Here is a 27805-nt window from a genome sequence, read left to right as displayed (position 1 = left end):
AAACTTTAGGTCACCGGTTACTTGGTGTGCTAAACGTGAAATGTTTTTTGCAATGGGAAGTAATAGTTGTACATTTTGATTGGGAAATGCTTAATGGTTGTGTTTTTGTATTCTTATGATTGGGACTTAATGGCATATTATGTCAGAGTTTATGGACTGCTTATCCTTTAACATCATGCTGTGTATAACCTCTGTCTTTCCATTGGCCCTATGCAGTGGTGTAGTGGTGCCTGGAGAAGTGGTTATACTCACATTTTGCCAAAAAGTTCCCAAACGGCCCGCACAGCGAAGGAAAGACACCCTGTGTGAAACATCCTGTTTTCCTATGGTTTTCTGAGTTTTCCTATAGATTTGTCTGATTTTCACACTCAAAATCACACTTTTTTAATAGAAAAAATACATAAATGTGATGTCAAAGTCCACAACAATGCTTAAACCACATTAATCTGATTGGGTGGGCCTGTCAGGGCCTGGCTCCACAGTGGGTGGGCCTCTTTCCACCCAGGCCCATCCATGTCTACGCCCCTGATGCAAACAGCACATGATGACAATTGCGCATCACAATTAGCCTACTAACCAACACATCTGACAAAACTGTTTCAATACCTGGTTTGCATAACCATTGTTGCCTTAGTTAGCATTTACTGGTAGATATCATAAATTGAAACGTCTTTCCTACCTTTCCGGCTACCGATGTCATTCTTCTGTGAGCTGCTCCATGACAAAACCAGTTGAGAGCTGCACACTCTTGCTGCCTGCAGATGATATTCCTCTGAAACAAGGTTATTGGTGTGCGGCGCTCATGTAAATATATTTCACGTGCTTTGCGATTGTGTACGCTACTTTGTGCATGATTTCTCTATTGTACTACATCATTGATAAGTCATATACTTGAATAATGATGAGTGAGAAAGTTAGAGGCATAAATATCATTACCCCCCAAAATGCTAAACTCCCCTGTTATTGGTAATGGTGAGAGGTTAGCATGTTTTAGGGGTATGATCTTTGTGCCTCGGTAAATTTCTCACTAATCATTATTCACGATTCATTCATGATTATCCGTAATCATGGTAGCATCCACATTAATGTAGAAGTGTTTAGAAACATATTCTATTCTTATTTACAATAAAAGTGACTAGATACATAAAGTGCTTAATTTCTAAACAGTTAAACAGATATGTATGAAAATACCCTCAAATAAAAGGGGGCATTCTGTACTATCGCCTCATATGAAGCATTTGATCTCAAATCCAAAATGCTGGAGTATAGAGCCAAGCTTTTGACACTGTCCAAATAAATATGGAGGGGAGTGTAACTGTGTGTGTGTTTGTGTGTGTGTGTGCGCCTGCGTACATGTGTGCCTGCACGTGTGTTTGTGACCTCTCAGACTCGTGTGGAATGTCTCATGTCCGTGCTGCCTCGACCCCCAGTGAGTCTCTGGAGGGAGAGGGGGCGTCACGGCACTCCAGGCCCTGAGAGGTGCGCCTCAGCCTGGACACTGAACATATCTGCACTGGAGCCATCATCCAGCCTGCCTGGGTCCTCACTGATACATACTGCCTCCTAGGCCTGTGAGTGTCACACCAACACACGCACACATATCCTATATTTTTTCATAGATTAAAATGTTAATAAAAACAGATCATAATAACAGTGTGCATGCATACACATATCCTATAGCATTACATCTTAATTTAGTGCAAAATAAATGGGATATTTGAAGAGTTTGAAAACAGTTTGAAAACTCCTGTCCTATACTTTTTCATAGATGAATATGTTACTCATAAAAACAGATCATAACAACACCAGCCTCTATTTTTTTATTTAAAAAATTATATCTAACACAGGGTGGAGCAAACATTAAACTCACTGTCGTTGGAGATGGGAGACCCGAAGAACCAGGTAGGATAAAGCATCCTCAGTCTTCCTATCTCTCACTCATTGTGTCAGTCCACCCCCCCCCCCCCTCTCTCTCTCACACACACACACACACACACACACACACACACACACACACACACACACACACACACACACACACACATACACACACACACATTGTTCTCTCTCTCTCCTCTCTGTCTCTGTATGGGTCCTATAGAAGCATGGTGTGAGGAGACTGGTGCTGACCCCTCACCCAGGACTACGATGTGGCGCTGCTACAGCTGTGCTCCCCGCTGCTCCTCACTGAGCATGCCCAGTCCGTCTGTCTGCCCTGCTCGGGACAGGAAGCCCCACCCTCCCAGGTCTGCATGTTCTCATTGTGGGAGGGTCAGACAGGTACGTACAGTATCGTGCCATACTGTGTTTGACCCACAACAAGACACCATGACAAAGCAAAAATCTCACTTTATCACGATGAGTGTACAAATTTGACATTACCTCATTCAAATGTCTGTACCTCAGGGAAATATTTGCTGAAAGTGTGTGTTTGTGTGTGTGTGTATAGGTGTGTGTGGCATGTGTGTTAACGGGCATATGTGTTTGTGGTTCTCTGAGGGCAGCCTAACACAGACTGTTTTGTGTGCTGACTGTTAGGTGGACCATGGAACAGCACTGTTGAGCCGCTAGAGGTATCACTTGTGAGCCATGCTGACTGAGCGTTATTACACTGGTAGACTGACCCCTAGAATGCTGTGTGCGGGGCCACCACAGCATCATATACAGGACACCTGCACGGTGAGGAACACACAGGACTCATAGACCCACTGTAAACACAGGAACACAGAGGGGATGGATGTGTGGTGCCTAATACAGTACAACAACAGTGGACCCAACTTTACCCAAGGATTTGTGTTGTCATACATCACCCTCTGGTGACAATGTTTGGAACTAGGATTTATAACCATATCAGAGAGCACATTTTGAGGGCCTTTTTAAAACTTTGAAACACTCAGTACCAGTCCAATACTATAGAATACAGTTACTCAAACTATGAAACTGTATATGATATAGTAGAGGATCAAATATAATCTCATTGTAAAGGGCTTTCATTTGTCAGAAACACTCACCCCAAGATCAAACTGTCCACCTCCAGGAGAAGGGGGACTCTGGGGGGGACCCCTGGTGTGTCAGACAGAGGACTCGGGTTACTTTGTCCTGGGAGTAATCAGCCGGAGGCTGTGGCATGTTCCAGAGGCCAGGAGTCTACACCTCAGTCCCCATGCTCAGAGACTGGATCCAGGAACAACTCCATGGTAAGGAAGGGATGTCATGTGGATCTTTGGTGCTGCTTCACAAACTCTCCTGTCTTGAAAGCAGTTCTTCATGCCTTTACATCATCTGGCTAATGACACTCAGACAGTTCTGCTTTCTTTGTCCTGAGATGGGAAATACTCAAAAACACAACCGCCTCTGTCGGGTTAACTCAAGTACTGTGTGAATCTTTTCACATTCTTACAGTTCAAGTTTGAAGTTTTATTGTCACGTGCACAAGTACAGTGAAATGCCTTTCTTGCAAGGTCTTTCCCAACAATGCAGTAATCAATATCATTAGTACTATAAAGTAAAGTAAAGTTGAACAAAAACACACGAGAAATAGAAATGAGAAGAACATGAAAAGGTAAGTAAACTATACACAGGGTCAGTGCCAATACCATATTTACAATGTGCAGGGATACTGGAGTGGTGTGGTAGATATGTATAGGGGTAAGATGACTAGGCATCAGAATATATGATAAACAGAGTAGCAACAGCATATATGATGATTGTATGTGAGTGTGTGTGCGTGCGTGGGTAGAGAAAAGTATGAATGTGTGTGCGTGTTATGTGTGTGTGAGCAAATGAAGTGTCCGATTGGGCAAAAACTGATTGAATCGACAACGTTTCCACGTCATTTCAACCATTTCAAACAAGTCCTACAGGCCCTAGTTTTGTTGCACCTGGACTACTGCCCAGTCATATGGTCAATTGTCACAAAGAGGGACATAGGCAAATTACAGTTGGACCAGAACAGAGCAGCACGGCTGGCCCTTAAATATACACGGAGAGCTAACATCAATGACATGCATGTGAATTTCTCCTGGCTCAAAGCAGAGGAGAGATTGACTGCATCACTACTGGTCTTTGTGAGAGGGATTGACATGTTGAAAGCACCGAGATGTCTGTTCAAACGACTACCACACAGCTCAGACACCCATGCATGCCCCACAAGACATGCCACCAGGGGTCTCTTCACAGTCCTCAAGTCCAGAACAGACTCCTGGAAACACACAGTACTACACAGAGCCATGACTACATGGAACTCTATTCCACTTCAAGTAACTCATGCAAGCAGTAAAATCAGATTGAAAAAAATTTGATAAAACTACACCTTATGGAACAATGCAGACTGTGAAGAGACACACACACAGGTGCACAAACACGCTAGCACACACACACTCTACACACACGTACACTGTGGTATTGTTGTATGGGGATATTTAAGCAATAAGACCCGAGGAGGTATGGTATATGGCCAATATACCACGGATAAGGACTGTTCAATACAGCCTTTAGCTGTGGTATATTGGCCATATACCACAAACCCCTTATTTCTATTATGAACTGGTTACCAACGTAAGTAGAGCAGTAAAAATAAATGTTTTGTCATACCCGTGGTATACGGTCTGTCAGCCAATCAGCATTCAGGGCTCGAACCACCTGGTTTATACTGTACATTATGTGTTGTGGTGTAGTTATGTTATATGATGTACTGTTTTCTTTTTTTGTTAGTTTTTTATGTGATGTGCCTTAATGTGTTTGGACCCCAGGAAGAGAAGGGGATCCCTAATAAAATACTAAAATACAAATAGACTACTGTCCTTATTTACATCATATACAGTGCATTCGGAAAGTATTCAGACCCCTTGACTTTTTCCACATCTTGTTACGTTATATAGCCTTATTCTAAAATTGATTAAATTGTTTTTTCCCCTCATCAATCTACACACAATATCCCATAATGACAAAGCAAAAACAAGTTGTAATATTTTTTGGCACATTTATTGAAATATTACATTTATATAAGTATTCAGACCCTTTACTCAGTACTTTGTTGAAGCACCTTTGGCAGTGATTACAGCCTTGAGTCTTCTTGGGTATGATGCTACAAGCTTGGCAGACCTGTATTTGGGGAGTTTCTCCCATTCTTCTGCAGATCCTCTCAAGCTCTATCAGGTTGGAAGGGGAGCGTCGCTGCACAGCTATTTTCAGGTCTCTCCAGAGATATTCGATCAGGTTCAAGTCCGGGCTCTGGCTGGGCCACTCAAGGACATTCAGAGACTTGTCCCAATGCCACTCCTGCGTTGTCTTGGCTGTGTGTTTAGGGTCGTTGTCCTGATGAAAGGTGAACCTTCGTCCCAGTCTGAGGTCCTGAACGCTCTGGAGCAGGTTTTCATCAAGGATCTCTGTACTTTGCTCCGTTCAGCTTTCCCTCTATCCTGACTAGTCTCCCAGTCCCTGCTGCTGAAAAACATCCCCACTGCATGATGCTGCCACCACCATACTTCACCGTAGGGATGGTGCCATGCTTCCTCCAGATGTGACGCTTGGCATTCAGGCCAAAGAGTTCAATCTTGGTTTCATCAGACCAGAGAATCTTGTTTCTCATGGTCTGAGAGTCCTTTAGGTGCCTATTGGCCTTTTACTGAGGAGTGGCTTCCGTCTGGCCACTCTACCATAAAGGCCTGATTGGTGGAGTGCTGCAGAGATGGTTGTCCTTCTGGAAGGTTCTCCCATCTCCACAGAGGAACTCTAGAGCTCTGTCAGAGTGATCATCGGGTTCTTGGTCACCTCCCTGACCTTCTCCCCCGATTGCTCAGTTTGGCTGTTCGGCCAGCTCTAGGAAGAGTCTTGGTGGTTCCAAACTTCTTCCATTTAAGAATGATGGATTCCACTGTGTTCTTGGGGACCTTCAATGCTGCAGAAATGTTTTAGTACCCTCCCCCAGATCTGTGCCTCGGCACAATCCTGTCTCGGAGCTCTACAGACAATTCCTTCGACCTCATGGCTTGGTTTTTGCTCTGACATGCACTGTGAACTGTGGGCCCTTATATAGACAGGTGTGTGCCTTTCCAAATCATGTCCAATCAATTAAATTTACCACAGGTGGACTCCAATTAAGTTGTAGAAACATCTCAAGGATGATCAGTGGAAACAGGAGGCACCTGAGCTCAATTTCAAGTCTCAGAGCAAAGGGTCTGAGTACTTATGTAAATAAGGTATTTCTGTTTTTTTACTTTTAATACATGTTTACGCTTTGTCGTTACGGGGTATTGTGTGTAGATTGATGAGGGGAAAAAAATTATTTAATCAATTTTAGAATAAGGCTGTAACATAACAAAATGTGGAAAAAGTCAAGGGGTCTGAATACTTTCCGAATGCACTGTATACCAAATTGCATGAATCTAGTTCAACAGTCCAGAAGTCATAAGCCTAAGCATGCTATAGCGTCATAAACTTGCCTGGAGATATTTTAATTGATTAGACCATACACACACACACACACACACACACAGACACACACACACACACGTTTCTTTCTAAACCAGTGCCCCAATCCCTGAGTGATCTGAGAGTGGCGTGATTTTGGACCATTCACCTCTACATGTATGGATTACTCAGCTGTGCCTTGTCATGGCTCTGTTATAGTGATTTCTTCTCTCCTATTGGTCCGTCAGCCCTCTATTACCTTTCCTCCAGCTGGCTCCCCCTCCCCTAGGTGTCCTTGGTGCAAAGGTCTGACTCCAGGGCCAGAGCCTAGCTCAGCCCAAACTCACTGCCTGGATACTGATCACACCAACCACACTGCAGAGGCAGACAGAGAGCAACACACCTGACACACACTCACACGTCATGGAGAGTCTGGTAAGAATGAGCCTTTACTCTTTACTTTGTCACTTTTTTCTTTTCTTCCTATTGGCCACATACACTCCCCTCCGTATTTTTTGGACAGTGAAGCTAAAATGTTTATTTTGGCTCTATACTCCAGAATTTCGGATTTGAGATCAAATGTTTTATATGAGGCGACAGCACAGAATGTCACCTTTTATTCGAGGGTATTTTCATACATATCTGTTTTACCGTTTAGAAATGAATGCACTTTATGTATCTAGTCCCCCCATTTGAAGGTTTCATAAGTATTTGGACAAATTCACTTATAGTGTTTTCAATGTAGTCAAACGTTTCTTATTTTGTCCCATATTCCTAGTATGCAATGACTACATCAGGCTTATGACTCTACAAACTTGTTGGACGCATTTGCAGTTTGTTTTGGTTGTGCTTCAGGTTTATGTTGTGCCCAATAGAAATGAATGGTGAAAAATGTATAGTGTCATTTTAGAGTCAATTTTAATGTAAATAAGAATATAATATGTTTCTGAACACTTCTACATTAATGTGGATGCTACCATGATTATGACTAATCATGAATGAATAGTGAATAATGATGAGTGAGAAAGTTACAGATGCACAAAGATCATACCCCCAAAGCATGCTACCCTATCACAATTACCAATATCAGGGGAGGTTAGCATTTTTGTGGGGGGGTATGATATTTATGCCTCTGTAACTTTCTCGTTCATCATTATTCATGATTCAACCACAATTATCTGTAATAATAGTAGCATCCACATTAATGTAGAAGTGTAGATAAAAAAAATACCCTCAAATAAAAGGTGACATTCTGTGAATCTGTCAGTCCACTGTGTTTTCCACCGTGTCTGTATTCATGGTTGTCCATGGTTTTGATTGGCAGACAGTACCTGTTGTGGTCGGAACGTCTGTGGTGGTCCTCTCTGGGCTCTACTTCCTCCTCCGAGGTGGTGAGAAGAAGAAGAAGAAGCTTCCACAGACACTACAAGATTCTACAGTTAAATATCCACTGCCACTCATAGAGAAAGAGGTACGTCTAGAGTTACATGTCTTTCTATGCATGTCTTTCTCTACTTGTTTTAGAGTTAGTATGTTCCTATACCTGCAAGGAAATCATTCTGATCATTCTGATTCTGACATAGAAACTTTAGGATTGTCACAAATAATTGATTGATTTAAATAATAGTTCAAGTTTAACTTTAAGATACTATTACCTTGGTCTGCCAGTGATATTCAAATGCAGGATATTCCCACCCACAAAGATATTTGAATGGCTGAAAAGTTACAGTATTCCCATTTTGCAACTCTGTTTCTGTGCAGGATATAAGCCATGATACAAAGCGCTTTCGCTTTGGCCTTCCCTCTCCCACACATGTCCTTGGACTGCCAGTAGGTACTGATGCAACACTACATACCCATCTCATTCATCAGGCAGTGCAACAGCACCGGTATCCTATCAGACCAGAGACCTGCTTATCTGGGCATATCAGGCCTGACTGTGAAGATAGTACTATCACTCTTCTGCCCCTTTCACCTCATGTACCCTTTCCGCCCACCCAGGACAGCATGTGTACCTGTCAGCTAAGGTGAATGGGAGCCTGGTGATCCGGGCCTACACTCCTGTCTCCAGTGATGAGGACCAGGGCTTCGTGGACCTGGTGGTCAAGGTACTCTTATTCATCAGCCCTCTCAAACAGATCATTTGAGTTTGTTCAGACAAGTTACAATATAACAGCAAGGATCTGACACCATAAAGATGGATGTGTATGAATGGTTAGAATTGCATTTCAATCAGTTTAATGACTTGTAAGACGATTCATAATTTGACATTGATCTTAACTTGTGTCCCATGTTTTCCAAGGTGTACTACAAAAACACTCATCCTAACTATCCTGACGGAGGCAAGATGTCTCAGTACCTGGATGCCATGAGCATTGGAGACAAAATAGACTTCAGAGGACCCAATGGACTGCTTGTATACACAGGAAATGGTGTGTGTGTGTGTGTGTGTGTGTCTGTGTGTGCGTGTGATATATACTATGCTGTTTCATCATGACATTATCATTTTGTGACCAATAGAGGGCAATGTATTACAATGCACCAGCCCTTTCTCAATTTACTTAATTTTTTTAAGATTTCTCCTCATTTTAAGGCAAATTTGCAATTCGACCTGATAGGAAGTCTGAGGCCAAGATCTGCAAGTTTAAACATGTGGGAATGATCGCTGGTGGAACAGGTATGGACCTCATGCCTTTGAAATGTATGTGTCATGTATTTATTTAGAAATATGTGGGTAACATAAATCCTTCGGGATGAGACGTCTTTTTCTTCCTGAGGAAAACATGATTTGTGTAACTGTTTCAGCATAATTAATGTGTTCTGTGAAGCAGAGCTGAAAAATTGTAAATTGGCATAAATTTCTTGGTGCTTTTTCAGGGATTACCCCCATGCTGCAGCTGATTCGCAGTATTACAGCAGACCCTTCAGACGACACCAAGTGCTCCCTCATATTCGCTAACCAGGTCAGTCGCACCAGTGCACAGGGAAGAGTGGATTCTTGTCCAAATCTGAGGAAGAACCTGAGTCATATCCCACACACTATCAACCGTCATGGTGGATTATCAATAAAGTGGGCACAAAGCTTGTTATGAATACAACTTCAATGAAAATCATCTGATGATAGAAAACCAAGATCAATGTCACCTTTAGAATGATCTAACAAAACTCAATGACTTATTGTAGCATATGTAACACCTGTAAACCTTGATCTAATGATGATTCTCCCCCAGACTGAGAAGGATATCCTACTGCGGGATGAACTAGAAGAGGTGCTGAAGAGTCATTCTGACCAACTCAACCTGTCCTACACTCTGGACAAGCCTCCACAGGGTAAGACCATAGTGTTCCATAATGACAAAGAGAAAGCTACAGGGTTGTCATGGGCTAATGCCATTGTATCGTCCTTGTTGAACTGCAATAAAATAAAATAAATATGCTGTCTTACCATATTATAATACCCTTTGTATGGTGACAAGAACAAAAAAATCCCTTTTAAACTGGTTTATTACATTGTTACTGATGTAAACTGTAAGCTGAATTCATGGGAATCCTTCCCCCTTCAGTCATATCCCATCACTGTGATCTTAATGTTCTATTTACAGTGCATTCGGAAAGTATTTAGACCCCTTGACTTGTCCACATTTTGTTACAGCCTTATTCTAAAATGGATGTTAAAAAAAAGTATTATTATTCTCATCTTAAAGAACAGCGCCGGAGAAGATGGCTGCCGTTTTACAGCCCTCTAACCAATTGTACTATTATGTGTGTTTTTCCGCGTTATTTGTAATTTATTTTGTACATAATGTTTCTGCCATCGTCTCTTATAACCAAAAAGAGCTTCTGGATATCAGGACAGCGATTACTCACCTCGTATTGGACGAAGATTTTTTCTTCAACGAGGCGGCCGCGAAGGATATCATACAGACACCCGACAAGGCCCAAATCCCCGTCATTCGCGTGAGGAAGAGACTGAGATATCGTGGACGTAGATCGGGGTGCCTTGTAAGGATCCGACGGCGAGCGAGTAAACTGCCTCTTCCATCAATCCTATTAGCCAACGTTCAATCATTTGAAAATAAATTGGATGACTTAAGATTACGGTTATCCTACCAACGGGACATTAAAAACTGTAATATCTTATGTTTCACCGAGTCGTGGCTGAACGACGACAATGATAACATTCAGCTAGCGGGCTATACGCTACATCGGCAGGATAGAACGGCTGACTCCGGTAAGACAAGGGGTGGCGGTCTGTGTATATTTGTAAACAACAGCTGGTGCACAAAATGAAATACTAAGGAAGTCTCGAGGTTTTGCTCGCCTGAGGTAGAGTATCTTATGATAAGCTGTAGACCACACTATTTACCAAGAGAGTTTTCATCTATATTTTTCATAGCTGTCTATTTACCACCACAAACCAATGCTGGCATTAAGATTGCACTGAATGAGTTGTACAAGGCCATTAATCAACAGGAAAACGCTCATCCAGATGCAGCGCTCCTAGTGGCCGGGGACTTTAATGCAGGGAAACTTAAATCCGTTCGACCTAATTTCTACCAGCATGTTAAATGCGCAACCAGAGGAAAAAAAACTCTAGACCACATTTACTCCACACACAGAGACGCATACAAAGCTCTCCCTCGCCCTCCATTTGGCAAATCTGACCATAACTCTATCCTCCTGATTCCTGCTTATAAGCAAAAACTAAAGCAGGAAGCACCAGTGACTCGGTTAATAAAAAAGTGGTCAGATGACGCAGATGCTAAGCTACAGGACTGTTTTGCTAGCACAGACTGGAACATGTTCCGGGATTCTTCAGACAGCATTGAGGAGTACACCACATCAGTCACTGGCTTCATCAATAAGTGCATCGATGATGTCGTCCCCACAGTGACCGTACGTACATACCCCAACCAGAAGCCATGGATTACAGGAAACATCCGCACTGAGCTAAAGGGTAGAGCTGCCGCTTTCAAGGAACGGGACTCTAACCCGGACGCTTATAAGAAATCCTGCTATGACCTCCGACGAACCATCAAACAGGCAAAGAGTCAATACAGGACTAAGATTGAATCGTACTACACTGGCTCTGACGCTCGTCGGATGTGGCAGGGCTTGAAAACTATTACAGACTACAAAGGGAAGCACAGCCGCGAGCTGCCCAGTGACACAAGCCTACCAGACGAGCTAAACCACTTCTATGCTCGCTTCGAGGCAAGCAACACTGAAGCATGCATGAGAGCACCAGCTGTTCCGGATGACTATGTGATCACGCTCTCCGTAGCCGATGTGAGTAAGACTTTTAAGCAGGTCAACATTCACAAGGCCGCAGGGCCAGACGGATTACCAGGACGTGTACTCCGAGCATGTGCTGACCAACTGGCAAGTGTCTTCACTGAAATTTTCAACATGTCCCTGACTGAGTCTGTAATACCAACATGTTTCAAGCAGACCACCATAGTCCCCGTGCCCAAGGACTCTAAGATAACCTGCCCTTTCCCACCTGGACAAGAGGAACACCTACGTGAGAATGCTATTCATTGACTACAGCTCAGCATTCAACACCATAGTGCCCTCTAAGCTCATCACTAAGCTAAGGATCCTGGGACTAAACACCTCCCTCTGCAACTGGATCCTGGACTTCCTGACGGGCCGCCCCCAGGTGGTAAGGGTAGGTAACAACACATCTGCCACACTGATCCTCAACACGGGGGCCCCTCAGGGGTGCGTGCTCAGTCCCCTCCTGTACTCTCTGTTCACCCATGACTGCATGCCAAGGCACGACTCCAACACCATCATTAAGTTTGCCGACGACACAACAGTGGTAGGCCTGATCACCGACAACGATGAGACAGCCTATAGGGAGGAGGTCAGAGATCTGGCCGTGTGGTGCCAGGACAACAACCTCTCCCTCAACGTGACCAAGACAAAGGAGATGATTGTGGACTACAGGAAAAAAAAGAGGACTGAGCACGCCCCCATTCTCATCGACGGGGCTGTAGTGGAACAGGTTGAGAGCTTCAAGTTCCTTGGTGTCCACATCACCAATGAACTATCATGGTCCAAACACACCAAGACAGTCGTGAAGAGGGCACGACAAAGCCAATTCCCCCTCAGGAGACTGAAAAGATTTGGCATGGGTCCTCAGATCCTCAAAAAATTCTACAGCTGCACCATCGAGAGCATCCTGACTGGTTGCATCACCGCCTGGTATGGCAACTGCTTGGCCTCCGACCGCAAGGCACTACAGAGGGTAGTGCGTACGGCCCAGTACATCACTGGGGCAAAGCTTCCTGCCATCCAGGACCTCTATACCAGGCGGTGTCAGAGGAAGGCCCTCAAAATTGTAAAAGACTCCAGCCACCCTAGTCATAGACTGTTCTCTCTGCTACCGCACGGCAAGCGGTACCGGAGTGCCAAGTCTAGGTCCAAAAGACTTCTCAACAGCTTCTACCCCCAAGCCATAAGACTCCTGAACAGCTAACCATGGCTACCCGGACTATTTGCACTGCCCCCCCACCCCATCCTTTTTACGCTGCTGCTACTCTGTTAATTATTGATGCATAGTCACTTTAACTCTACCCACATGTACATATTACCTCAACTACCTCAACTAGCCGGTGCCCCCGCACATTGACTCTGCAACGGTACCCCCCTGTATATATAGCCTCCCTACTGTCACTTTATTTTACTTCTGCTCTTTTTTTTCTCAACATTTTTTTTTGTTGTTGTTGATTTTTACTTTTTTTGTTAATAATAAATGCACTGTTGGTTAAGGGCTGTAAGTAAGCATTTCACTGTAATGTCTGAACCTGTTGTATTCGGCGCATGTGACCAATAACATTTGATTTGATTTGATTTGATCAATCTACACACAATATCCCATTATGACAAAGCAAAAAAGGTTTAGATTTTTTTGCAAATTTATAAAAAATATAAAGCTGAAATATCACATTTACATACACTACCAGCCAAATGTTTGGACACACCTACTCATTCATGTAGTAACCCCAACAAAAAAAAGCACCTTTGGCAGCAATTACAGCCTCAAGTCTTCTTGGGTATGACGCTACAAGCTTGACACACCTTTATTTGGGGAGTTTCTCCCATTCTTCTCTGCAGATCCTCTCAAGCGCTGTCAGGTTGGATGGGGAGCGTCGCTGCACAGCTATTTTCAGGTCTCTCCAGAGATGTTAGATTGGGTTCAAGTCCGGGCTCTGGCTGGGTCACTCAAGGACATTCAGAGACTTGTCCCGAAACCACTCCTGCGTTGTCTTGAATGTGTGCTTAGGGTCGTTGTCCTGTTGGAAGGTGAACCTTCACCCCAGTCTGAGTTCCTGAGAACTCTGGAGCAGGTTTTCATCAAGGATCTCTCTGTACTTTGCTCCGTTCATCTTTGCCTCGATCCTGACTAGTCTCCCAGTCCTTGCCGCTGAAAAACATCCACGCAGCAGGATGCTGCCACCACCATACTTCACCGTAGGGATGGTGCCATGCTTCCTCCAGATGTGACGCTTGGCATTCAGGCCAAAGAGTTCAATCTTGGTTTCATCAGACCAGAGAATCTTGTTTCTCATGGTCTGAGAGTCCTTTAGGTGCCTTTTGGCCTTTTACTGAGGAGTGGCTTCCGTCTGGCCACTCTCCCATAATCTTGGTGGTTCCAAACTTCTTCCATTTAAGATTGATGGAGGTACCCTTCCCCAGATCTGTGCCTCGACACAATCCTGTCTCGGAGCTCTATGGACAATTCCTTCGACCTCATGGCTTGTTTTTTGCTCTGACATGCACTGTGAACTGTGGGACCTTATATAAACAGGTGTGTGCCTTTCCAAATCATGTCCAAACAATTGAATTTACCACAGGTGGACTCCAATCAAGTTGTACAAACATCTTAAGGATTATCAATGGAAACAGGATGCACCTGAGCTCAATTTCGAGTCTCATAGCAAAGGGTCTGAATACTTATGTAAATAAGGTATTTCTGTTAATTATTTTGTATACATTTGCACACATTTCTACAAACCTGTTTTTGCTTCGTCATTATGGTGTATTGTGTGTAGATTGATGATGGAAATAATTAATTTAATCCATTTTAGAATGAGGCTGTAACATAACAAAATGAGGAAAAAGTAAAGTGGTCTGAATACTTTCCAAAGGCACTGTATATTATGTTTTGCCATGTGACCCGCCAGCTATACTGTAGCTTCCTCGTATTGTATGCAAGTGAAGCTACAGCTAATGGTCTGTCCTGGAACTCATTCATTAGTTCCACATGAAGGAAACTGAAGGTTACTTTCGTAACCCCAGTTCTCTGATATATGAGTGAGATGTATCACTATGGGATTTTCTCCAGGCGGATCACTACTGTGAATAACCAATCACACAATGTATTTCGGAGACAGACAGGTCGAGTGGCGAATAGGGTGAGCCCCTCCCCCTTTATTAGGTGGTACTCGCCCCTCCTCTGGTTATTCTCAAGCATACCTCTCTTCCTTGTGCTTTTGCAAGCAGGGAAATGCGGTGATACATCTCACTCATATTATCAGAGAACCGGGGTTACGAAAGTAACCTTGAGTTCTCTTTCAAATATGCGTTTCAATGTATCACTATGGGATATGGCCAACTCTCGTATCACAGACATGCTTTCCAAAGCCAGGGTAGTCCCAAAAGTATCATCCCTCAGAGGCTCCAACACTGAGGACAGTATGCGTCAATGAAGGTGTAGTGACATCCAGTTTGTAAAACCTCATAAAATGTCTGAGGGGTGACCCAACATGCTGCATCGTGAATCTATTTTATAGAGATGCCTTTGAACAGTGCCCAAGAGGTAGCCATACCTCTGGTGGAATGAGCCCTCAGGCCCTCCAGGGGCTGAGAAACCCTTGCTATTATATACCAATATAGTAATAGCCTCCAAAGTCCAATGGAATAGCTGTTGACAAGAGACGGGCCTACCTTTGCAGGGAGGCACACAGGAAATGAAGAGTTGGTCGCTCATGCGTAATGCTCTAGTTCTATCACAGTAAATGTGCAAAGAGAGTACTGGAGATAAACAGTCTTCTTCCATAGAAGTGAAGGGCGGTGGGTGGTAAGCCACAAGCTCTAAGGCGAGACAATTATATCTATCACTGACCTTAGGCATAAAGGTGGGGTAAGGCAACAAGGTTACCTTGGATAATCCCGGGGCAAACTGTAGGCACAAATGGTGAACTGACAGAGCGTTCAGCTCACTCACTCGCTTTGTAGACATAAGGGCAATCAGTAAAGCGGTTTTGAAGGAGAGATATTTCCTCTCCATGCCTTCCAGCAGCTCAAAAGACTACTGTGAAATGGCCTCAAGCACAATACTGGTCCCAAAATGGGTTAAAGGCTTGGAGACTGGGCATAATTGATGCGCTCCCGTCATAAAATAACAGAGGATGTTTCCCTACTGTGATATTGTTGAAGCCTAAATGACATAAATGAAGATCGAGAGGCTCTTCCAGTGACGGAGAGCCAAGAGACATTCTGAGGTCAACGATATCTCTTGATTGAGGTGACGTCATGTACACAGACGTTGGTCAGATACCCAACGCTGGTGGTACAACTGAGATGGTGGACGCCATTAACCCAAGCACTCTGAGACACGTTCTGAGTGTGACAGGGAGTGGCACTTTCAGAACGACGTGATGCAGTCGTCCAATAGTGTAGCCTGATAAGTGAGGTGGGTTACAAGGAAAGACGGATCTCGCACCGCTTGCTCCTGTGTTGGGGAGAAAAGCAGGTAATCGTCTATGTAGGTCGAGACGTAGTCCCTTGGTTCTCAGGGGTGTTAGAGCCCTCTACACACTTGCTGAACGTCCGGAGAACTAGTGCTAGCCCGAAAGGGACAGCAAGGTATTCCTTGGTTGTGCCCCAAATGGCAAACCTGAGAAGCCTCCTGTGTGCTGACAGAATACTTATGTGAAGATAAGCGACCCGTAGGTCGACTGAAGTGAACCAGTCACCTTGATGAATAGAGCGAGACAGCGCATTGAGCTTAAGTATACGGAACGTGAACTTTCTCAGATAGCTATTGAGGACCCTTAGGTCCAGAATGGGGCGCATCGCTCCCCCCACACACTTTTTTGGAACCCAGGAAGTACCCTGGGACACATAGGAATGAGCCGCTGGACAAGGGGTATTGTTTTCAGAACACGGGGGGGAATCTGTGCTCTACCCGAAAGGGGACAGGCCAGGACACGGTGTGAGCTGTTGGCTGCCCCTCTCTGCCGCCAGGGACGTACTCCTAGGTCGGACGCTCCTTCTTCCCCCCAGGGGAATCAAAACTTAGATGCTTCCCCCACTGTCGGCCTCTATTGGGAGACCCGAACTGTGGGTTCGCTGCCTGCTGCGTGTGGAAAACCCTGGTGCCAGTGTATTGCCCTCTCCCTGCCGCGAAGCCTTGGCTTGTGGAGGGGTAGAATGGGTTGCCACGGTACCCGGGTCTGCGGGGCAGGCAGAAGTTGAAGGCTTCACCTTCCTTCTTGCAAAGTTCGCACTTTTGCCACAAGGCGGTGACAGCCGGCCCAAACAGTTCCAAACAGGCTCGATAGGAGCGTCAAGGAAATCTGCCTTTTCTTTGTCCGGAGGTTGGACAAGTGCCCATCTCTAGCAACAAATCATCCTGGTAAGCCAACAGTAGCGATGTTACGTTCAACGCCCGTACTGAACGTGTCGCAGACACGTAGACCGTTAAGGACATGGAGGAGCTGGGCTTTGGCAAACCTCTGGTAGTTGAGCCATCACTGGCCAACCACCTCAATCCTAGTGCCTCGTAACTGACCGGCACAACTGTCGTCCATGTTAGCACTGTGCCTAGTTTGGACCTTCCTGGACGAAGGCTTATCCCCAGTTGCGTCTAGCTTCCGCCATGTAGGCTGGGATCGCTGGGAGGAGTTGCTTACCCGGGATGGTGCGAGAGGGGAGTCTCCTCCCGTTGAACCAGTCCCTTTCGGCGCTGCAACCCCCTACGTTTGTTGGTCACTCAATATGGAGCCTGGCCGCTGCCCGTTTGTAGACATCGATAAGCCCAAATGTATCATCAGGCAACAGTGCTCCACTGCGGGCGGAGATTAGCCATGCCATTGTCATTTCCCTCTGCGATAACGAGGTCCCTGTCTCCTTCCCCCGCTACTATATCTTGAAACAGCTGGTGGATGTCCTCGGGGTATCCATCACCTCGGCCCAGGTGGGTTGGGGTCGTTTGGTAGTAGGAAATTCCCTACAGTGCACGCAGGACTCGGGGTTAGCGAGTGCTGCTTTCCCGTGCTCAAATCCCAAAACAGGCGATACAAGCATTGTGTCCATCCTTGCCTGCATGGACACTGGTGTGCCGGTGCTAGGGCAGTGGCAGGAGCCCTGCTCGGTTCTCCCTATGCAGGGGCAGCAGGCTCCATGGCTTAGAGAAATAGTACTTCTCGGGCAAAGTGTAAGCTAGCTAGCGTTAGCCTCGTGGGCTACAGTGAGGGAAAAAAGTATTTGATCCCCTGCTGATTTTGTATGTTTGCCCACTGACAAAGAAATTATCAGTCTATAATTTTAATGGTAGGTTTATTTGAACAGTGAGAGACAGAATAACAACAAAAAAATCCAGAAAAACTCATCTCAAACATTTTATAAATTGATTTGCATTTTAATGAGGGAAATAAGTATTTGACCCCCTCTCAATCAGAAAGATTTCTGGCTCCCAGGTGTCTTTTATACAGGTAACGAGCTGAGATTAGGAGCACACTCTTAAAGGGAGTGCTCCTAATCTCAGCTTGTTACCTGTATAAAAGACACCTGTCCACAGAAGCAATCAATCAATCAGATTCCAAACTCTCCACCATGGCCAAGACCAAAGAGCTCTCCAAGGATGTCAGGGACAAGATTGTAGACCTACACAAGGCTGGAATGGGCTACAAGACCATCGCCAAGCAGCTTGGTGAGAAGGTGACAACAGTTGGTGCGATTATTCGCAAATGGAAGAAACACAAAAGAACTGTCAATCCTCCTCGGCCTTGGGCTTCATGCAAGATCTCACCTCGTGGAGTTGCAATGATCATGAACGGTGAGGAATCATCCCAGAACTACACAGGAGGATCTTGTCAATGAGCTCAAGGCAGCTGGGACCATAGTCACCAAGAAAACAATTGGTAACACACTACGCCGTGAAGGACTGAAATCCTGCAGCGCCCGTAAGGTCCCCCTGCTCAAGAAAGCACATATACAGGCACATCTGAAGTTTGCCAATGAACATCTGAATGATTCAGAGGGGAACTGGGTGAAAGTGTTGTGGTCAGATGAGACCATAATCGAGCTCTTTGGCATCAACTCAACTCGCCATGTTTGTAGGAGGAGGAATGCTGCCTATGACCCGAAGAACACCATCCCCACCGTCAAACATGGAGGTGGAAACATTATGCTTTGGGGGTGTTTTTCTGCTAAGGGGACAGGACAACTTCACCGCATGAAAGGGATGATGGACAGGGCCATGTACCGTCAAATCTTGGGTGAGAACCTCCTTCCCTCATCCAGGGCATTGAAAATGGGTCGTGGATGGGTATTCCAGCATGACAATGACCCAAAACACACGGCCAAGGCAACAAAGGAGTGGCTCAAGAAGAAGCTTATTAAGGTCCTGGAGTGGCCTACCCAGTCTCCAGACCTTAATCCCATAGAAAATCTGTGGAGGGAGCTGAAGGTTCGAGTTGCCAAACGTCAGCCTCGAAACCTTAATGATTTGGAGAAGATCTGCAAAGAGGAGTGGAACAAAATCCCTCCTGTGATGTGTGCAAACCTGGTGGCCAACTACAAGAAACGTCTGACCTCTGTGATTGCCAACAAGGGTTTTGCCACCAAGTACTAAGTCATGTTTTGCAGAGGGGTCAAATATTTATTTCCCTAATTAAAATGCAAATCAATTTATAACATTTTTGACATGCGTTTGTCTGGATTTTTGTTGTTGTTATTCTGTCTCTCACTGTTCAAATAAACCTACCATTAAAATTATAGACTGATCATGTCTTTGTCAGTGGGCAAACGTACAAAATCAGCAGGGGATCAAATACTTTTTTCCCTCACTGTAATAGCCTAGCAAGTTAGGACAATGCTAGCCAGAGAAAGCGTGTGCTGTCTTATTTTTTGTGTGTACTTTTTACCCCTTTTTCATGATATCGAATTGGTAGTTACAGCCCTGCCCATCGCTGCAACTCCCGTACGGACGTGCGAGAGGTGAAGGTTGAGAGCCATGCGTCCTCCGAAACACGACCCTGCCAAGCCACACTGCTTCTTGACACATTGCTCGCTTAACCCGGAAGCCAGCCGCACCAATGTATCAGAGGAAACACCATTCAACTGGCGACCGAAGTCAGCGTGCATGCACCCGGACCGCCACAAGGAGTCAATAGAGTGTGATGGGACAAGGACATCCCGGCCGGCTAAACCCTCCCCTAACCCGGACAATGCTGGACCAATTGTGCGCCGCCTCATGGGTCTCCCTGTCGCGGCCAGCTGCGACACAGCCTGGGATCGAACCCGGGTCTGTATTGACGCCTCTAGCACTGCGATGCAGTGCCTTAGACCGCTGCGCCACTTGGGAGGCACAGCGTGTGCTTTCTTAATGTTTCAACAAACAAAGTGTTTCTCTCGACCGTCGAGCTGTGAAGCCAGGACAGTCAGTCTAGTCAACATGGCACAAGGGAACGTGGGTTGAACTAAACGAGAGAGGTGAGCTAGCTAGTTTGGTGATATAGCTGGGCTTGCGGCGAGCTAGCCAGCTTAGCTAAGCCTTTCGGTGAGAACTAGTCAAGTCTCAGTAGCTAGCCGTGTGAAGCTAGCTACCACAGGAGACTTAGTGAGTAGAAAAATGCAAAATAGCTTATTCTACACGCAGCAAAAACGGTCGGTTCTTCAACACAAAAGATGACAGCTGAGATGCTACTTTCGACAGTGTTAACCATGAAGGTTAGCCTGAAAACAGTTAAGCAGGAAGACCGGGCTCAAGTCGTGCTGAGAAGAGCTTCCGGAGCGTAATGATCTTCGCAAGGAAGAGAGGTGAGAATAACCAGAGGATGGGCGAGTGGCGCCAAATAAAGGGGAAGGGGCTCACCCCAGTTGCCACTCAACCTGTCTGTCTCCGACAGATGGTGTGTTTTTGGTTTTTCCCAGTAGTGATCCACCTGAGGTGAATCCCATAGTGATACATCGAAACAAATATTTGAAAGCGAACATGTCTTCGCTAACAAGGTGTTATAATTTCATTGGCCTGCCGGGCTGATCCTCATCTGTTGATTAAAAGCGGTTGAATTCAGCTTGTGTCTTTTCCTCTGATTACAGCCTGGAAGTACAGCTCAGGTTTTGTGAACGCTGATATGATGAAAGAGCACCTTCCCCCGGCATCCAACGATGTGCTCATTGTCATGTGTGGCCCACCCCCCATGATCCAGCATGCATGCCTCCCCAACCTTTCCACTCTGGGCTACAAGACAGAGAACACATTCACATACTAGTAACTAACAGGCCCTTCAACTAGGCATAGAACCCCATAAATACATTAAACTACACCAGGACATTTGTTTTATTGAATTATGTGTGTAGAACATAATGTAATAGCCTACACTACAAGACCAAAGGGATATTTTCTAGGGTTTTTAATAAAACATTTAATATTTGCATGTTTAACATTCAAAGAACAGTTTGAACTGTTTTGTGTGAGAAAGACTGTAAAAAGGTTGGTTGGGTTTTGGAATGTTTGAACTGTTCCATTAATAATTTGTCTACATAAGTACTGTATCTAAAGGTTTTGGACGTGTTAATTTTACTAATTAAATCAATCTCTAAATATAGTCTGTCTGTCTGACTCTATTATTCTCAGCACCTCCTTATACTGTATACAGTCACCTACAAAAGTATTGGCAACCTTGATAAAGATGAGCAAAAAATACTCTATAAAAGAAATAATACACATACTGAACTATATTGTATGTTCAAAACAATGGGGAAATTATATTTTTTATACTAATACAATTGCTCATAGAAAGAGATTTAGTTTAACAAGTAATAAAAACAATTCTCAAAAAGATGGGTGTCAAATTGATTGGCACCCCTAAAGATTCTTATAAATAAAATCAAACAAAATGAAATCTGCATTAACATTGTACTTTTTTAAAGTTATCTTAGCTTAAGGAACTGTATTGTGGCCTTCAAAACTTCCTGTTTCAAAAGGGTATAAAAATGTGGTCAAATCAATTTGTCATCCATAACCATGGGGAAAGGCAAAGAACTCACAAACGAAAAGAGACAAATGGTTTTTGAACTCAATAAATCAGGCAATGGGTACAAACAAATAGCAAAACATATAAATATACCACTTACCACTATTAGGGTAATAATTAAAGTGGCACTCCAGTCTCCCTTTCACCTAATTTAACACCTGATTTATGGACATCTCAATATGTGGTCCAGATATGTCATAACATAGTACAGGTGGGGGGTGGGCCTTTCCTCTTTTGTTCTCTATTGCTCCTCTATTGTTCCTCAAGCAAAGGGGGAGGCTGATGACCTCATGTAATAATTTGAAGTTAGGATAGCCTGAACATGTGAAAGTTGATTTGGTGTCTCTAGCTTGAATGGTTCAAGAGTTACTGTTGGTGGGTGATTTTATGCAAATGTAGGCTAATTTATATAGTTATAGTTGGTAAAAGTTTGAAAGAATTTGAAGTTAGGATCCCCTGAACATGTGAAAGTTGGTTTGGTGTATCTAGCTTGAACAGAGCGTCTGCTAAATGACTAAAATGTAAATGTAAACAGTTTAAGAGTTACTGTTTGTGGGTTATTTTATGCTAATTTATGCAACTATAGTTAACGTTTCTCAAAAGTGTTAATGGTCCCGCACAGTCATCCTATTTACCAAGTAAAATCAGGCTTTGAATGACCAAAATATCACCCATAATATTTGTACACTATTAAAATGCTCAGAATTGAAGAAATTGTAACTTTTCTCTCATCTCTAACTATCAGGAAGCCTGAAAGAACAGGCTGAGTGGGCGGAGAGCTTATATTCATGAGCTCGCCTTGACTGACAGCTATTTGAAATGCCCTTGTGGTCGTTGCCAGGTAACAAGGTAAACAATAGGCCACATGTCATTGATGACCAGGTAAACAATGGGCCAAATGTAATTCCAAGCCTAAATAGTATGCCTCAACCCATTTTCTCTGCAAAAACAGAGCTGATCATGGACTGTTGGATATCTGTTGGATAACAGCAGCAATACACAATTGCATTTCTATTGTTATGTAAATAATTACAGAATACAGTTCACTGATACACTTCTTTACAATAATTAGTAAAGCCAGAGTCACCTTAGAAGCTTAGACATAAGGGAATGCACATGAAAACAGCATACAATAATTGTACTGGACAATTTATTGGTGCCTCAGCATTAGCATTATAAATGACAATATGTGAGGCAGCCTACGAGAACCTGTCGGATGTTGCACCGATTCATTGTTGGGAAAAATACAAAATGCAACGGAAGTCCTTTTTTGTGGAAATTTAGAATTTGGTTGTTTTTGATACTTTAAACCCTTTACTTTACTGTAATGTAATATTGTATGATTACTTAAGGAACATACAGTACCAGTCCAAAGTTTGTACACACCTACTCATCAAAGGGTTTTTCTTTATTTTTTATTATTTTCTACATTGTAGAATAATAGTGAAGACATCAAAACTATGAAACAACACATATAGAATCATGTATTAACAAAACATTTGTTAAACAAATGCCTTGATGACAGCTTTGCACACTCTTGGAACTCAACCAGCTTCACCTGGAATGCTTTTCCAACAGTCTTGAAGGAGTTCCCACATATGCTTAGCACTTGTTGGCTGCTTTTCCTCATCCCAAACCATCTCAATTGGGTTGAGGTCAGGGGATTGTGGAGGCCAGGTCATCTGATGCATCACTCTTCTTCTTGGTCAAATAGCCCCTACACAGCCTGGAGGTGTGTTGGGTCATTGTCCTGTTGAAAAACAAATGATAGTCCCACTATGCCCAAACCAGATGGGATGGCGTATCGCTGCAGAATGCTCTGGTAGCCATGCTGGTTAAGTGTGCCTTGAATTCTAAATAAATCACAGACAGTGTCACCAGCATAACACCTCCTCCTCCATGCTTTACGGTGGAAATACACATGCTGAGATCATCCGTTCACCCACACCGCGTCTCACAAAGACACAGCGGTTGGAACCAAAAATCTCAAATTTGAACTCCAGACCAAATAACACATTTCCATCGGTCTAATGTCCATTGCTCGTGTTTCTTGGCCCAAGCAAGTCTCTTCTTCTTTTTGGTGTCCTTTAGTAGTGGTTTCTTTGCAGCAATTTGACCATGAAGGCTTGATTCACACAGTCTCCTCTCAACAGTTGATGTTGAGATGTGTCTGTTACTTGAACTCCGTGAAGCATTTATTTGGGCTGCAATTTCTGAGGCTGGTAACTCTAATGAACTTATCCTCTACAGCAGAGGTAACTCTGGGTCTTCCATTCCTGTGGCGGTCCTCATGAGAACCAGTTTCATCATAGCGCTTGATGGTTTTTGCGACTGCACTTGAAGAATCTTTCAAAGTTCTTGAAATTTACCGTATTGACTGACCTTCATATCTTAAAGTAATGATGGACTGCTTATTTGAGCTGTTCTTGCCATAACTTGGACTTGGTCTTTTACCAAATAGGGCTATCTTCTGTATACCCCACCCCCCACCTTGTCACAACACAACTGATTGGCTCAAACACATTAAGAAGGAAAGAAATTCCACATATTAACATTTAAGAAGGCACACCTGTTAATTGAAATGCATTCCAGGTGACTACCTCATGAAGCTGGTTGAGAGAATGCCAAGAGGGTGCAAAGGGTGGCTATTTGAAGAACATTAAATATATTTTGATTTGTTTAACAGTTTTTTGGTTACTACATGATTCCATATGTGTTATTTCATAGTTTTGATGTCTTCACTATTATTCTACAATGTAAAACATAATAAAAATAAAGAAAAATCTTTGAATGAGTAGGTGTGACTGGCAGTTTAATTAATTAAGGTTTTTGGACGATAGCTAGCATGCCCAATGTGAAAACGCAATCTCACTTCCCTGACCTGAGAGTGTCGCAGCTGACTTGGCCCAGTCAATGAAATCGGGCTGGTTTAGACACATAATAATGAACTAGTTAGTAATCAAGTAGTATAAAGTTGTCATTTACAGTGAGGGAAAAAAGTATTTGATCCCCTGCTGATTTTGTATGTTTGCCCACTGACAAAGAAATGATCAGTCTATAATTTTAATGGTAGGTTTATTTGAACAGTGAGAGACAGAATAACAACAAAAAAATCCAGAAAAACTCATGTCAAAAATGTTATAAATTGATTTGCATTTTAATGAGGGAAATAAGTAAAGATTTCAATCAGAAAGATTTCTGGCTCCCAGGTGTCTTTTATACAGGTAACGAGCTGAGATTAGGAGCACACTCTTAAAGGGAGTGCTCCTAATCTCAGTTTGTTACCTGTATAAAAGACACCTGTCCACAGAAGCAATCAATCAATCAGATTCCAAACTCTCTACCATGGCCAAGACCAAAGAGCTCTCCAAGGATGTCAGGGACAAGATTGTAGACCTACACAAGGCTGGAATGGGCTAAATCCTGCAGCGCCCGCAAGGTCCCCCTGCTCAAGAAAGCACATATACAGGCCCATCTGAAGTTTGCCAATGAACATCTGAATGATTCAGAGGAGAACTGGGTGAAAGTGTTGTGGTCAGATGAGACCAAAATCGAGCTCTTTGGCATCAACTCAACTCGCCGTGTTTGGAGGAGGAGGAATGCTGCCTATGACCCGAAGAACACCATCCCCACCGTCAAACATGGAGGTGGAAACATTATGCTTTGGGGGTGTTTTTCTGCTAAGGGGACAGGACAACTTCACCACATCAAAGGGACGATGGACAGGGCCATGTACCGTCAAATCTTGGGTGAGAACCTCCTTCCCTCAGCCAGGGCATTGAAAATGGGTCGTGGATGGGTATTCCAGCATGACAATGACCAAAACACACGGCCAAGGCAACAAAGGAGTGGCTCAAGAAGAAGCACATTAAGGTCCTGGAGTGGCCTAGCCAGTCTTAATCCCATAGAAAATCTGTGGAGGGAGCTGAAAGTTCGAGTTGCCAAATGTCAGCCTCGAAACCTTAATGACTTGGAGAAGATCTGCAAAGAGGAGTGGGACAAAATCCCTCCTGAGATGTGTGCAAACCTGGTGGCCAACTACAAAAAACGTCTGACCTCTGTGATTGCCAAGGTTTTTGCCACCAAGTACTAAGTCATGTTTTGCAGAGGGGTCAAATACTTATTTCCCTCATTAAAATGCAAATCAATTAATAACATTTTTGACATGTGTTTTTCTGGATTTTTGTTGTTATTATTCTGTCTCTCACTGTTCAAATAAACCTACCATTAACATTATAGACTGATCATTTCTTTGTCAGTGGGCAAACATACAAAATCAGCAGGGGATCAAATACTTTTTTCCCTCACTGTACGTGACATCAAAGAGGGACAAGCAACTTTCTGGTAGAGAATGCAGTGGTGACTACTAAAATTGTCGCCCGTAATAAAGCGCAGTGTGCTATGATAAACTTAATCTAATGGCTTTAATGAAGTGGCAGCTGTGTTCATATAGATGATGTAGCCATAGTGTAGGACCAAAAGGAACATCAACTGAATAATCTGCTTTCTACTATTTAGCGAGAGGCAGGACCTACTGTATTTCTATAGAAGCCTATTTTTATTCTCAGCTTCTTAACTAACTTCTCAATATGGTTTTTAAAAGACAGCTTTTCATCTATCCAGATGCCCAGATATTTGTAAGCAGGGACACGATCAATATGGACACCATCCAAAGTACATATACTTAAATCATCAGATGTATATTTATGCGCTCTAGTGAACAACATATACTTTGTTTTACCTGCATTCAGTACTCATTTCAGGTCAATAAAGTTTTTCTGTAATACAATGACGACAGACTGTAGTTCAGATAGAGCCTGGTCAACCGTTGGGGCAATACCATACACAACAGTATCATTGGCATACAAGTGCAGGCTATATTTGTTTTTACATACAAGTCGATATTGTTAATGTAAGCAGTAAAAAGTACAGGACCCAGAATCGACCCCTGCGGGACACCTTTCGTAATATCCAGGAAACCTGATTTAACACCATCAGTAGATATACAGTGCCCTCCACAATTATTGGCACCCCTGTTTAAGATGTGGTCGAGGACTTCCAAAATTTCTCCTTTTTTTTTTAAACAACATAGAACCCAAATGCAAAAAAATAGAAAAATCCAACCTTTTATTTAAGTACATTACTTTGGTGTAAAAAAAAAAAATCACACATTTAGAAAAAAAACTACTTGAAATCATGTGTCCCACAATTATTGGCACCCCTGATGTTAATACTTTGTACAACCCCCTTTTGCCAACAAGACAGCACTTAATCTACTCCTATAACATTTCACAAGATTGGAGAACACAGAGAGAGGGATCTTTGACCATTCTTCTTTGCACAATCTTTCTAGATCATCCAGTGTCCTGGGTCCTCTCTTATGCACTCTCCTCTTTAGCTCGCCCCACAGGTTTTCGATTGGGTTGAGATCTGGGGACTGAGATGGCCATGGGAGGACCTTGAGTTTGTGACTGCTGAACCATTTTTGTGTAGATTTTGCCACATGTTTTGGATCATTATCCTGCTGAAAGACCCAATGACGACCCATCTTCAGCTTTCTGGCAGAGGCCATCAGGTTTTTATTTAAAATGTCCTGGTAGTTCAAAGCGTTCATAATGCCATGCACCCTAACAAGGTTCCCAGGGCCTTTGGAAGAGAAACAGGCCCACAGCATCACAGATCCTCCACAATACTTCACGGTGGGCATGAGGTGCTTTTCGGCATACTCATCTTTTGTTTTACGCCAGACCCACTTAGAGTGTTTGTTGCCAAAAAGCTCAATCTTAGTCTCATCTGACCAAAGCACACGATCCCAGTTGAAGTCCCAGTGCCGCTTAGCAAACTCCAGACGTTTACGTTTGTGAGTGTTAGTGAGAAAAGGCTTTTTCCTTGCATGCCTCCCAAACAGCTTGTTGGCATGTAGAGAGAGTCTGATGGTTGTTTTGGAGACTTTGTGACCCCAAGATGCCACTCTTTGATGCAATTCTGTGACTTAGGACTTTTTTTTACTTCTCTTACCATCCTCCTCACTGTGCGTTGTGGCAAGATAAACTTGGGACCTCTTCCAGCCTTGTTTGTCACTGTTCCAGTTGTTTTAAACTTCTTAATGATTCCTCTGA

General features: G+C 43.7%; 1 protein-coding gene across 1 annotated transcript; it reads left to right on the top strand.

Moving 5' to 3' along the window:
• Window positions 1-6738: 6738 nt before the first annotated feature.
• Window positions 6739-21257, top strand: LOC311137666 (NADH-cytochrome b5 reductase 2-like). The gene is made up of 9 exons (XM_084172189.1): window positions 6739-6846; window positions 7736-7882; window positions 8173-8245; window positions 8413-8519; window positions 8714-8843; window positions 9005-9088; window positions 9289-9374; window positions 9642-9741; window positions 20749-21257. Exons 1-9 carry the CDS (start codon window positions 6835-6837, stop codon window positions 20919-20921), a joined length of 912 nt encoding a protein of 303 aa, XP_084028315.1. The 5' UTR covers window positions 6739-6834; the 3' UTR covers window positions 20922-21257.
• The last annotated feature ends 6548 nt before the right edge of the window (window positions 21258-27805 follow it).

The sequence above is a fragment of the Coregonus lavaretus genome, assembly GCF_964263955.1.
Source record: "Coregonus lavaretus genome assembly, chromosome: 11".
Lineage (NCBI taxonomy): Eukaryota > Metazoa > Chordata > Actinopteri > Salmoniformes > Salmonidae > Coregonus > Coregonus lavaretus.
The sequence above is the reverse complement of the archived record's forward strand: the minus strand, read 5'-3'. Positions and strand labels throughout refer to the sequence as shown.

Bases quoted from the DNA above. Each gene is read 5' to 3' on its own strand.
- LOC311137666 (XM_084172189.1), top strand. The intron at 8,844-9,004 runs GTGTGTGTGTGT...CCTCATTTTAAG, and splicing joins GCTTGTATACACAGGAAATG to GCAAATTTGCAATTCGACCT. The intron at 9,742-20,748 runs GTAAGACCATAG...CTCTGATTACAG, and splicing joins TCTGGACAAGCCTCCACAGG to CCTGGAAGTACAGCTCAGGT.